Source organism: Lithobates pipiens, unplaced genomic scaffold, assembly GCF_037356315.1.
Source record: "Lithobates pipiens isolate NorthernLeopardFrog02 unplaced genomic scaffold, aLitPip1_a1.2 Scaffold_148, whole genome shotgun sequence".
In the NCBI taxonomy this organism is placed as follows: Eukaryota; Metazoa; Chordata; class Amphibia; order Anura; family Ranidae; genus Lithobates; species Lithobates pipiens.
In genome coordinates, this window is record NW_027507737.1 from 394,819 (window position 1) to 410,374 (window position 15,556).

Here is a 15,556-nt window from a genome sequence, read left to right on the forward strand (position 1 = left end):
GTGAGGAGTGAAATCAAAAATTTGCACCCTTAGAAATCCTGAAGGCAGTGATTGGATTTCGGGGCCCTGTACGCGGCTAGAGTCCCAAAAAGTCCCCCACATGGGGTATCCCCGTACTCAGGAGAAGCAGCAGAATATATTTTGGGGTGCAATTCCACATATAAATGTATACCATACACATACAATGAGATCAGAGTGTACACCATACACATACAATGATATCACAGTGTACACCATACACACAATGATATCACAGTGTACACCATACACACACAATGAGATCACAGTGTACACCATACACACACAATGATATCACAGTGTACACCATACACACACAATGATATCACAGTGTACACCATACACACACAATGATATCACAGTGTACACCATACACACACAATGATATCACAGTGTACACCATACACACACAATGATATCACAGTGTACACCATACACATACAATGATATCACAGTGTACACCATACACACACAATGATATCACAGTGTACACCATACACACACAATGAGATCACAGTGTATACCATACACACACAATGATATCACAGTGTATACCATACACACACAATGATATCACAGTGTATACCATACACATACAATGAGATCAGACTGTACACCATACACACACACAATGATATCACAGTGTACACCATACACACACAATGATATCACAGTGTATACCATACACACACAATGATATCACAGTGTACACCATACACATACACACAATAAGATCACAGTGTATACCATACACATACAATGATATCACAGTGTATACCATACACATACAATGATATCACAGTGTACACCATACACACACAATGAGATCACAGTGTACACCATACACACACAATGATATCACAGTGTACACCATACACACACAATGATATCACAGTGTATACCATACACACACACACACACACACACACACACACACAATAAGATCACAGTGTATACCATACACACACAATGAGATCACAGTGTACACCATACACACACAATGATAACACAGTGTATACCATACACACACAATGATATCACAGTGTACACCATACACACACAATGAGATCACAGTGTATACCATACACATACAATGATATCAGAGTGTACACCATACACATACAATGAGATCACAGTGTACACCATACACATACAATGAGATCACAGTGTACACCATACACACACAATGATATCACAGTGTACACCATACACATACAATGATATCACAGTGTACACCATACACATACAATGATATCACAGTGTACACCATACACACACAATGATATCACAGTGTACACCATACACACACAATGATATCACAGTGTACACCATACACACACAATGATATCACAGTGTATACCATACACACACAATGAGATCACAGTGTATACCATACACACACAATGATATCACAGTGTATACCATACACATACAATGAGATCAGAGTGTACACCATACACACACAATGATATCACAGTGTACACCATACACATACAATGATATCACAGTGTACACCATACACACACAATGATATCACAGTGTACACCATACACACACAATGATATCACAGTGTACACCATACACACACAATGATATCACAGTGTATACCATACACACACAATGATATCACAGTGTACACCATACACACACAATGAGATCACAGTGTACACCATACACATACAATGATATCAGAGTGTACACCATACACACACAATGATATCACAGTGTACACCATACACACACAATGATATCACAGTGTACACCATACACATACAATGATATCACAGTGTACACCATACACATACAATGATATCACAGTGTACACCATACACATACAATGATATCACAGTGTACACCATACACACACAATGATATCACAGTGTACACCATACACACACAATGATATCACAGTGTATACCATACACACACAATGATATCACAGTGTACACCATACACACACAATGAGATCACAGTGTACACCATACACATACAATGATATCACAGTGTACACCATACACATACAATGATATCACAGTGTACACCATACACACACAATGAGATCACAGTGTACACCATACACACACATATACAATGCAGTGAACAACTTATTATAAAACTCAAAAGCAATAATAGAAAAAATGAATAAAGGAAAAAGTCCACGGAGTGAGGAGGTTTGCAGACGTGAGAACTTTTACATAAACCAATAAATATTCGCTTATTGACTTTTTACCAAAGACATGAAGCTGAACACATTTTGGCCCGAGTGCCGGTGTTCTGCCGTATAGTGTCCGGCCATCAAATAGTGTCCGCCCCATACTATCGGATGGAGGACGTTATATGACAAGACACCGGGTCACACAGGGGCGACACGACTTGCAGCGCGACAGACAGACGCGACCTGCACACGACTTCTGCAGCGACGTACAAAACGACTTCTGTATAGAAGTCAATGCAAGTCGCCTGAAGTCGCCCCAAATAAAGTACAGGAACCTTTTTCTAAGTCGGAGCGACTTGAGTCGTTCTTATCAGAACGGTTCCATCGTACAGAACGGAGCGCGAGTTGTCCGGTGGCGAAGTCGTCTGGACAAGTCCCGCCTGTGTGAACCGGCACTAAACATGTGACTAAAATTGAGTTCATTGGATTTTTCTTATAACAAAAAGTAGATTTTCAAAATTTTCTGTCTTTTTCCGTTTATATCGCAAAAAATGAAAATTCGCAGAGAAGATCAAATACCTTCAAAAGAAATCTCTATTTGTGGGAGAAAAGGACAATGGGTACAACGTTGCACGACCGCACAATTACTGGTTAAAGCAGCGCAGTGCCGAATTGTAAAAAGTCTCTGGTCTTTAAGGAATTGGCGGGGAATTAAGTGGATAAGGTCATTGCGGAGGACAAGGGGGGAGAATGTGGACTGGACTCCCGTAGGAAGTGGTTCTGACCCGGCTCAGCAGACAGATTTATAAAAGATCTGGATATATTCCTACATGTATATCATATAACCAGATACTGAGGGGATCCAGGGAATATCCGATTGGCTCTTGTGAAATCAGGACGGAAGTTAGCTCCGCCCCCCTGAAGTAGATTGGGTCACGCTTTGTTGGGGGTTTTGCCATCCTCTGGGTACAGAGATGTGTATGTGGAGATTTCCCCATCGATCAACTCGATGGACTCTTTTATCCATTTAATTCAATACAAATATGAAACAGCTACTTAGACCAGACCCCATCCCATCTGTTCTATGGTCAGAGACCACCCTTGGGGTTCAGTGTCAGGATATTTAGGAAGATGGAGCTTCCCCACGGACTCAGACAGAAGAGCCCAGTGACCCCGCACTCACCATTCCAGTCATGGAAAGAGACCACGGCAGATTCCTCCCTCAGGACGGTCACGGACCTCACCGCGCCACCTCCACTGCGCTTGCTCTCGAAGTACATCTCCAGGAGATCCACCGTTATCTGACTCCCAATATTTCCCACCAGGATGTCCCCACTGGCCCGGACACGGAGCACAGACACCGATCGATCGTGCAATTTCTTTTCCTCCACACGAGTGAATATGTGATTAAAATCTGAGACAAAAAAAAAAAAAAAAAAAGAGAAAATGTCCATTGAGATGACAGAATAGAGACCATACAATGTCCATGGACTGTATTCATTACTGACCTTTGGCTTGTCTACTGACTACACTTCTGCTGATCCCTACTTATTATAACCTCTACTAGACCCCGGCTTGCTCACCTCCTGGTGGGCTTAGTATGTGGGTGAACCCATGTCATCAGCCAGGCAGAGAGCCATACCTCACCCCCAGGGGTGGCTGTGGACGTGGTATACTTGGACAGAGGGGGGGCGGTGGACGTGGTATACTTGGACAGGGGTGGCGGTGGACATGGTATACTTGGACAGAGGGGTGGACGTGGTATACTTGGACAGAGGGGTGGCTGTGGTATACTTGGACAGAGGGGTGGCTGTGGTATACTTGGACAGAGGGGTGGCTGTGGTATACTTGGACAGAGGGGTGGCTGTGGTATACTTGGACAGAGGGGTGGCTGTGGTATACTTGGACAGAGGGGTGGCTGTGGTATACTTGGACAGAGGGGTGGCTGTGGTATACTTGGACAGAGGGGTGGCTGTGGTATACTTGGACAGAGGGGTGGATGTGGTATACTTGGACAGAGGGGTGGATGTGGTATACTTGGACAGAGGGGTGGATGTGGTATACTTGGACAGAGGGGTGGATGTGGTATACTTGGACAGAGGGGTGGATGTGGTATACTTGGACAGAGGGGTGGATGTGGTATACTTGGACAGAGGGGTGGCTGTGGTATACTTGGACAGAGGGGTGGCTGTGGTATACTTGGACAGAGGGGTGGCTGTGGTATACTTGGACAGAGGGGTGGCTGTGGTATACTTGGACAGAGGGGTGGCTGTGGTATACTTGGACAGAGGGGTGGCTGTGGTATACTTGGACAGAGGGGTGGCTGTGGTATACTTGGACAGAGGGGTGGATGTGGTATACTTGGACAGAGGGGTGGCTGTGGTATACTTGGACAGAGGGGTGGCTGTGGTATACTTGGACAGAGGGGTGGCTGTGATATACTTGGACAGAGGGGTGGCGGTGGACGTGGTATACTTGGACAGAGGGGTGGCTGTGGACGTGGTATACTTGGACAGAGGGGTGGCGGTGGACGTGGTATACTTGGACAGAGGGGTGGCGGTGGACGTGGTATACTTGGACAGAGGGGTGGCGGTGGACGTGGTATACTTGGACACGGATCCACACACGGCTCATCTGTAAGGTAAAGTCTACAGGTTTGGAAATATCAGTTTGTAAATGGATAGAAAACTGGATAAAATACAGAATTCAGAGAGTCGTGGTTAATGATTAGACCCGAGGTCTGGAGGAAGAAAGATTTAAGCTCCAATTGAATAGACTCCAGTACTAGTTCTGACCGGCTCAGTGGACTGTTTTATTTAAGCGGGGGTTACACCCTAAAGTGGAACTTCCACTCATCGGAACTCCCCCCTCCAGTGTCACAGTTGGCCCCTTTAACCACTTGAGATCCGCGCTATAGCCAAATGACAGCTACAGCGCGGATCTCCATTTCTGGGACGACGTCAATAGACGTAGTCCCGTGCACGAGGGGCGCGCGCGGCGCGCTCTGTGATCGGCGAGTCCATGAGACTCGCCTGATCACCAATCCGTGCAAGGGGTCGATCCCGACCCCTTATCACGTGATCAGCTGTCAGCCAATGACAGCTGATCATGTGATAGAACGGAGCCGGTAATCGGCTAGTATTCCTCCTCGCGCTGACAGCCCGAGGAGAAAAGAAAAAAGCCGATCACCGGCGGCCATGATCGACACATCAGTCCCGATCACGGCCAGCCCTGCTAGCGCCCACCTGCCCCCTGCCAGTGCCCACCTGCCCCCTGCAGTGCCACACTTATTAAAAGTGCCCCCCCGTCAGTGCCACCCAGCAGTGCCCACAATCTGCCTCAAAGGTGCTGCACCCCAGTGCCACATATCCGTGCCCATCAGTGTCATCTACCAGTGCCCAGCAGTGCCGCCCATCAGTGCCACCTATCAGTGCCCATCAGTCCCATCTATCAGTGGTACCCATCAGTGCCACCTTATCTGTGCCGCCTTATCTGTGCCCATCAGTGCCCACCAATGCAGCCCATCAGTGCCCACCAATGCAGCCCATCAGTGCCCACCAATGCAGCCTATCAGTGCCGCCTCATCAGCGCACTTCAATGAAGGAGAAAAATGACCTGTTTGCAAAATTTTATAACAAACTATTAAAACATGATTTATTTATTTATTTGCATCTTTTTTTGTTTGTTTAGCAAAAAATAAAACTCCGAGCTGTAATTAAATATCACCAAAAGAAATCTCTATTTGTGGGAAAAAAAATGATAAAAATGTCATTTGGGTACAGTGTTGTATGACCGCGCAATTGTCATTCAAAGTGCATCAGCGCTGAAAGCTGAAAATTGGTCTGGGACTGAGGGGGGTTTAAGTGCCCGGTAAGCAAGTGGTTAAAGACAGGAGTCTATGCCTCTTCCTGTCCCGCCGCGCTGTCTGCTGGGACACACACGGGTGACAGCGCGGACCATTCCTAGTGCGCTGCACGACTCGCGGTAGGGAACTGGGAAGTGGTGCCGCAAAGCTTAACTTCCCGATTCCCTCACCAAGAATGGCGGCGGCAGCAGCCGAGAGATCGATCGGTCTTGTCTGCCGGCATCGCTGGACCCCGGGACAGGTAAGTGTCCATTTATTAAAAGTCAGCAGCTGCAGTATTTGTAGCTTCTGGCTTTTAATAATTTTTTTGTAGGTGGAATCCCTCTTTAACCACTTTCAGCCCCGGACCATTTTGCTGGTCAAAGACCAGACCACTTTTTGCGATTCGGCACTGCGTCGCTTTAACTGACAATTGCGCAGTCGTACGACGTGGCTCCCAAACAAAATTGACGTCCTTTTTTTCCCACAAATAGAGCTTTCTTTTAGTGGTATTTGATCACCGAGGCGGTTTTTATTTTTTGCGCTACAAACAAAAATAGAGCGACAATTTTGAAATTAAAGGCATTATTTTTTGTTATAATAAATATCCCCCAAAAATATATAAAAAAAAAAAAACAACATTTTTTTCCCCTCAGTTTAGGCCGATACGTATTCTACATATTTTTGGTAAAAAAAAAAAAAAAAAAAAAATCGCTATAAGCGAAATGAAAGTTATTGTGTTTACAAAATTGGAGATAGTTTTATGGCATTTTTAGGAAAAATTTGTTTTACTAGTAATGGCGGCTATCAGCGATTTTTATTGTGACTGCGACATTATGGCGGACACATCGGACATTTTTGTGACCATTGCAATTTATACAGCAATCAGTGCTATACAAATGCAGTGATTCCTGTGTAAATGACACTGGCAGTGAAGGGGTTAACCAGTGGGTGGCAGTGTAGGGGTTAAGTGTTCCTAGGGGTGTGTTACTAACTGTGAGGGGGTTGGGCTTTCATTTAGTGAACACTGATCTCTGCTCCAATCACATGGAGCAGAGATCAGCGTCACTAGTTGCTAGGCAGAACCGGGAGATGCTGTTTACAACAGCATTTCCTCGTTCAGCTTCCCCGTGAGACGATCGCCGGTATCGCCACGGCGATCGAGTCCACGGGACTCAAGACCGGACTGACGAGGGTCCCGACCATGCAGGCGGCGGCGCGCTCACGACGGCAGGGCGGCAAATTTAAAGGGACGTACAGGTACGCCCATTTGCCTGCCCGTGCCATTCTGCCGACGTACATTGGCGTGCGCTGGTCGGGAACCAGTTAAGAGCCGGATGTATTCCTACTAACAACCGGATACAAATATTTACAGGGAATGACCCCGGGGGGATCCAGGGAATATCTAATTGCCTACTGGAGGGTCAGGAAAAAAATCCCACCCCCAGACCATACAATGTCCATGGAGATGACAGATGGAGAAGATGGAATGGACACCTTCTGGCTTCACCTACCTTCTTGGCTCAGCTCTTGCTGGAAGGAGACGAGGACAGAGGTCTTATCTGCAGAGCGGAGGATGCTGAACTCTTGCCGGCCACTCACGGCCTCCACATACAATTCCAGGAGAGCCTCCGTTGTGTCTGGATCCAAACCGCACAGAGCCACCTTCCTGGGGTCCCATGGGGGAGGGCGCCTCACCTGGACAGGCACGTGGTTTAAGAGGTGCTCCCCCTTCGACAAGACCCTCTCCGCAACTGGAAAACAAAAAGACCAAATCTGTTCACCTGACTGACTGACCTACCTACCATACCTGACCTCCACCCACCCATAGAATAGAGGTCATGTGACCCCCCCACCCACCAGGAGAAAAGAGGTCATGTGACCCACCACCCTCCACCTACCCGGAGAATAGAGGTCATGTGACCCACCAGGAGAATGGAGGTCATGTGACCCACCACCCTCCCGTAGAATAGAGGTCATGTGACCCACCAGGAGAATAGAGGTCATGTGACCCACCACCCTCCCGTAGAATAGAGGTCATGTGACCCACCAGGAGAATAGAGGTCATGTGACCCACCACCCTCCCGTAGAATAGAGGTCATGTGACCCACCAGGAGAATAGAGGTCATGTGACCTACCACCCATAGAATAGAGGTCATGTGACCCACCGCCCTCCAACCACACCACCCATCACCTTATATGCAGATTACTGATCAATCACTGCTTCCTCCTCCACTATCGGAGATAGATATATAATATCTCTCATCCTCACTTCTGTCCTCTCCTCATTACTGCACCGACCAACTCCGGATAATTTGAAATCCACACACACTAAAAATCTCCAAGACCCTGGGCCATGTCCCTTCATGTAAATCCCACTCCCATATTACCTCCCTCACCTCTGGAGATATATCCCCAAACCCTAAGCCTCCATAATGTATCTGTACCCCATGCCCCCATCACCCTGCACCCTCTGGCAGCAGTTCCCATTTATATTTATCCCCATGATCAGACTCCCTTTCTCTTGTGCCCTTTGGAACTCCCTCTCTGTCTGCAACAAACTCCCCTCTCTCCATGACCTCTTTATCACCAACTCATTTAACCTACTCGCCATCACCGAAACCTGGCTCCACGAATCCGGCACCGCGTCTTCTGCTGCCCCCCCCCCCATGGGGGTCCTCTCTGGACTCACTCCCCCAGATCCAGTGCATGGAAGGGAGGAGGTATTAGAATCCTTCTAGCCCCACATAGCACCTTTCAGGTCCTTCCCCCACCTCCCTCTCCTCTGTGGCAGCACACTGCATCCGTCTTTTCACTCCAATTTCTCTAAAGATAGCCGTGATCTTCCAGCCCCCTGGACCAATATCAACCTTTGATGACTTCTCTGCCTGGCTACCCTACTTTCTTTCCTCTGAAATCCCCACAATCATTCCCGGGGACTTCAACATCCCTATTAATACGAACACCCCCGGCCCCATCCAAACGTCTCAGCCTAACCTCCTCCTTTGGAGGTCAGGGCAATGGATACATGATCCTACTACCTCTGAAGAAAATACCCCGACCTCGCTTTCTCTCACCTCTGCACTCCATGCAACCTCTCCAACTATCCATTCCCTCTCTCTGATCACCACCATATTGGTTTCCCTCCCTCTCCTCCACCTCCTCTCCACCTCCTCCACCTCCTCCACCTCCTCCACCTCCTCCACCTCCTCCACCTCCTCCACCTCCTCCACCTCCTCCACCTCCTCCACCTCCTCCACCTCCTCCACCTCCTCTCCCTCCAACCCCCTAAAAATTACCTGCAGAAACCTTCCTCATCTCAACCCTTCTCTACTCCAATACAGGCAACCTCTACGACAAAATCTCACCCCTATCCTGCACCGACCTGGCCACTTCTGTCTACAACGCTTCACTTCTATCCTCACTGGACTCACCGGACCCCTCACTACATACAGAGTCCGGCCCGACCCCTTCAACCTTGGCAAACAGATGATACTATCGTGCTCACAAGTGCCTGTGGTGTAAGACCAAGTCTCAGATTTCAATCAATATAAATCTGCCCTCCAAAAATACAATTCCAGCCTCCTCTCTGCCAAGCACTTATCTCTCTCATCAGCAACTTATCATCCCGTCCCCATCAACTCTTCTCTACATTCAACTCTCTACTTCCTCCTCCACCCGCCAACTCACTGCCCAGGAGATCGCCAATCACCTCAAACAGAAGATTGATACAATTCCCGAGGAGATCTCTACTGTTCTCATCCCCTCCACACTTCACACTTCATGCCCTCCGGCACAATCATTACTTCCCTTTCAATCTCACCACTATAGACAAGGTTGCTAAATGACTTACGAACGTCCACCTGACCACCTGTCCTCTGGATCCCGTTCCCTCACAAATGCTGCGTTCACCCCTCTGGCTCTATGCTACGCTCTCCAACCCACATCTTCAACCTCTCCCTCTCTTCTGGGATCTCCCCCAACGCTCTAAAACACGCACTTGTCAGACCCCATACTTCAAAAGCCCTCAATGGGCCCATCCAATCCTAACAACCTACACCCCATCTCCTCGCTCCCCATCTCCTCGCTCCCCATCTCCTCGCTCCCCTTCTTATCCAAACTCCTCGAATGTCTGCTCTACAACCGACTGAGCGTCCTCCTCGCTGATAATGGTCTTCTTCATCCCCTTCAGTCTGGATTTCATCCTCAACACTCCACAGAAACTCCTCTCCTAAAACTAACAAACGATCTACTAACAGCCAAAACCAAATCGACACTCTTCTGTCCTCCTCCTCCTGGACCTCTCTGCTGCCTTTGATACAGTTGACCACCCCCTCCCCCTCCTCCTCAAGAAACTCCACGCCTTTGGTCTCCGTAACTGTACTCTTCGCTGGTTCTCCTACTTACCCAACTGCACCATTAGTGTTTCTTACAACTCTACCTCCTCCTCTCTTCTTCCTTTCTCTGTTGGGTCCCCCAAGGTTCAGTTCTTGAACTTCCCCCATTTCCAATCTATACCTCCTCCCTGGGTCAACTGATAACCTCCCATGGCTTCCAATACCACCTCTATGCTGACGACATCCAAATCTATTGCCCCACCCCTCAGCTCACCCCCTCCGTCTCCTCACTTATCACTAATTTACTATCTGATATATCAGTCTGGATGTCACATCACTTCCTCAAACTCAATCTATCCAAAACCCAACTTAGAATTTTTCCTCCCCCATGTGCCCCTCCCCACGACTTCTCTGTCATAATCAATGGCACAACGATCAGCCCATCCCCCACATGCCAAGGTCCTAGGTGTAGTCCTGGACGCTGAACCCTCCTTTAAGCAACACATCCAATCACCGTCCAAATCTCCCCCTCAACCTCCGCAACATCTCCAAATACGTCCAATCACCATCCAAATCTCCTCCCTCAACCTCCGCAACATCTCCAAACACATCCAATCACCGTCCAAATCTCCCCCTCAACCTCCGCAACATCTCCAAATACGTCCAATCACCATCCAAATCTCCCCCCTCAACCTCCAACATCTCCAAATACATCCAATCACCGTCCAAATCTCCCCCCTCAACCTCCAACATCTCCAAATACATCCAATCACCGTCCAAATCTCCCCCCTCAACCTCCAACATCTCCAAATACATCCAATCACCGTCCAAATCTCCCCCCCCCCCCCCCCAACATCTCCAAATACATCCAATCACCGTCCAAATCCCCCCCTCAACCTCCAACATCTCCAAATACATCCAATCACCATCCAAATCCCCCCCCTCAACATCTCCAAATACATCCAATCACCGTCCAAATCTCCCCCCTCAACCTCCAACATCTCCAAATACATCCAATCACCGTCCAAATCTCCCCCCTCAACCTCCAACATCTCCAAATACATCCAATCACCGTCCAAATCTCCCCCCTCAACCTCCAACATCTCCAAATACATCCAATCACCATCCAAATCTCCCCCCTCAACCTCCACAACATCTCCAAATACATCCAATCACCGTCCAAATCTCCCCCCTCAACCTCCACAACATCTCCAAATACATCCAATCACCATCCAAATCTCCCCCCTCAACCTCCAACATCTCCAAATACATCCAATCACCATCCAAATCTCCCCCAACATCTCCAAATACATCCAATCACCGTCCAAATCTCCCCCCTCAACCTCCGCAACATCTCCAAATACATCCAATCACCGTCCAAATCTCCCCCCTCAACCTCCACAACATCTCCAAATACATCCAATCACCATCCAAATCTCCCCCCTCAACCTCCAACATCTCCAAATACGTCCAATCACCATCCAAATCTCCCCCCTCAACCTCCGCAACATCTCCAAATACGTCCAATCACCGTCCAAATCCCCCCCCTCAACCTCCGCAACATCTCCAAATACATCCAATCACCGTCCAAATCTCCCCCCTCAACCTCCACAACATCTCCAAATACATCCAATCACCGTCCAAATCTCCCCCCTCAACCTCCACAACATCTCCAAATACATCCAATCACCATCCAAATCTCCCCCCTCAACCTCCGCAACATCTCCAAATACATCCAATCACCGTCCAAATCTCCCCCCTCAACCTCCGCAACATCTCCAAATACATCCAATCACCGTCCAAATCTCCCCCCTCAACCTCCACAACATCTCCAAATACATCCAATCACCATCCAAATCTCCCCCCTCAACCTCCGCAACATCTCCAAATACATCCAATCACCGTCCAAATCTCCCCCCTCAACCTCCGCAACATCTCCAAATACGTCCAATCACCATCCAAATCTCCCCCCCTCAACCTCCACAACATCTCCAAATACATCCAATCACCGTCCAAATCTCCCCCCTCAACCTCCACAACATCTCCAAATACATCCAATCACCGTCCAAATCTCCCCCCTCAACCTCCACAACATCTCCAAATACATCCAATCACCATCCAAATCTCCCCCCTCAACCTCCAACATCTCCAAATACATCCAATCACCGTCCTAATCTCCCCCCTCAACCTCCACAACATCTCCAAATACATCCAATCACCGTCCAAATCTCCCCCCTCAACCTCCACAACATCTCCAAATACATCCAATCACCGTCCAAATCTCCCCCCTCAACCTCCAACATCTCCAAATACATCCAATCACCATCCAAATCTCCCCCCTCAACCTCCAACATCTCCAAATACATCCAATCACCGTCCAAATCTCCCCCCTCAACCTCCGCAACATCTCCAAATACATCCAATCACCGTCCAAATCTCCCCCCTCAACCTCCAACATCTCCAAATACATCCAATCACCATCCAAATCTCCCCCCTCCCCCCAACATCTCCAAATACATCCAATCACCGTCCAAATCTCCCCCCTCAACCTCCAACATCTCCAAATACGTCCAATCACCATCCAAATCTCCCCCCTCAACCTCCAACATCTCCAAATACATCCATTCACCATCCAAATCTCCCCCCCTCAACCTCCGCAACATCTCCAAATACATCCAATCACCGTCCAAATCTCCCCCCTCAACCTCCACAACATCTCCAAATACATCCAATCACCGTCCAAATCTCCCCCCTCAACCTCCACTACATCTCCAAATACATCCAATCACCGTCCAAATCCCCCCCCTCAACCTCCAACATCTCCAAATACATCCAATCACCGTCCAAATCTCCCCCCTCAACCTCCGCAACATCTCCAAATACATCCAATCACCATCCAAATCTCCCCCCTCAACCTCCACAACATCTCCAAATACATCCAATCACCATCCAAATCTCCTCCCTCAACCTCCGCAACATCTCCAAATACATCCAATCACCATCCAAATCTCCCCCCTCAACCTCCAACATCTCCAAATACATCCAATCACCATCCAAATCTCCCCCCTCAACCTCCAACATCTCCAAATACGTCCAATCACCGTCCAAATCTCCCCCCTCAACCTCCAACATCTCCAAATACGTCCAATCACCGTCCAAATCTCCCCCCTCAACCTCCAACATCTCCAAATACATCCAATCACCGTCCTAATCTCCCCCCTCAACCTCCAACATCTCCAAATACATCCAATCACCGTCCAAATCTCCCCCCTCAACCTCCAACATCTCCAAATACATCCAATCACCGTCCAAATCTCCCCCCTCAACCTCCACAACATCTCCAAATACATCCAATCACCGTCCAAATCTCCCCCCTCAACCTCCAACATCTCCAAATACATCCAATCACCGTCCAAATCTCCCCCCTCAACCTCCAACATCTCCAAATACATCCAATCACCGTCCAAATCTCCCCCCTCAACCTCCACAACATCTCCAAATACATCCAATCACCGTCCAAATCTCCCCCCTCAACCTCCACAACATCTCCAAATACATCCAATCACCGTCCAAATCTCCCCCCTCAACCTCCAACATCTCCAAATACATCCAATCACCGTCCAAATCTCCCCCCTCAACCTCCGCAACATCTCCAAATACATCCAATCACCGTCCAAATCTCCCCCCTCAACCTCCAACATCTCCAAATACATCCAATCACCATCCAAATCTCCCCCCTCAACCTCCAACATCTCCAAATACATCCAATCACCGTCCAAATCTCCCCCCTCAACCTCCGCAACATCTCCAAATACATCCAATCACCATCCAAATCTCCCCCCTCAACCTCCAACATCTCCAAATACGTCCAATCACCGTCCAAATCTCCCCCCTCAACCTCCAACATCTCCAAATACATCCAATCACCGTCCAAATCTCCCCCCTCAACATCTCCAAATACATCCAATCACCGTCCAAATCTCCCCCCTCAACCTCCACAACATCTCCAAATACATCCAATCACCATCCAAATCTCCCCCCTCAACCTCCAACATCTCCAAATACATCCAATCACCGTCCTAATCTCCCCCCTCAACCTCCACAACATCTCCAAATACATCCAATCACCGTCCAAATCTCCCCCCTCAACCTCCACAACATCTCCAAATACATCCAATCACCGTCCAAATCTCCCCCCTCAACCTCCACAACATCTCCAAATACATCCAATCACCGTCCAAATCTCCCCCCTCAACCTCCAACATCTCCAAATACATCCAATCACCATCCAAATCTCCCCCCTCAACCTCCAACATCTCCAAATACATCCAATCACCGTCCAAATCTCCCCCCTCAACCTCCGCAACATCTCCAAATACATCCAATCACCGTCCAAATCTCCCCCCTCAACCTCCAACATCTCCAAATACATCCAATCACCGTCCAAATCCCCCCCCTCAACATCTCCAAATACATCCAATCACCATCCAAATCTCCCCCCTCAACCTCCACAACATCTCCAAATACATCCAATCACCATCCAAATCTCCCCCCTCAACCTCCAACATCTCCAAATACATCCAATCACCATCCAAATCTCCCCCCTCCCCCCAACATCTCCAAATACATCCAATCACCGTCCAAATCTCCCCCCTCAACCTCCAACATCTCCAAATACGTCCAATCACTGTCCAAATCTCCCCCCTCAACCTCCACAACATCTCCAAATACATCCAATCACCGTCCAAATCTCCCCCCTCAACCTCCAACATCTCCAAATACATCCAATCACCATCCAAATCTCCCCCCTCAACCTCCAACATCTCCAAATACATCCATTCACCATCCAAATCTCCCCCCCTCAACCTCCGCAACATCTCCAAATACATCCAATCACCGTCCAAATCTCCCCCCTCAACCTCCAACATCTCCAAATACATCCATTCACCATCCAAATCTCCCCCCCTCAACCTCCGCAACATCTCCAAATACATCCAATCACCGTCCAAATCTCCCCCCTCAACCTCCACAACATCTCCAAATACATCCAATCACCGTCCAAATCTCCCCCCTCAACCTCCGCAACATCTCCAAATACATCCAATCACCGTCCAAATCTCCCCCCTCAACCTCCAACATCTCCAAATACATCCAATCACCGTCCAAATCTCCCCCCTCAACCTCCACAACATCTCCAAATAC

The 15,556-nt window shown here is 48.3% G+C and overlaps 1 protein-coding gene across 1 annotated transcript in view; it reads right to left on the reverse strand.

Moving 5' to 3' along the window:
• Positions 1-7,963, reverse strand: part of LOC143981402 (protein mono-ADP-ribosyltransferase PARP10-like) — a 29,499-nt gene extending 21,536 nt beyond the window's left edge. Inside the window, 3 exon segments of the mRNA XM_077479232.1 lie at positions 3,357-3,587; positions 7,532-7,814; positions 7,919-7,963. Coding sequence (XP_077335358.1) covers positions 3,357-3,587; positions 7,532-7,814; positions 7,919-7,963 — 559 coding nt within the window.
• Positions 7,964-15,556: the final 7,593 nt, after the last annotated feature.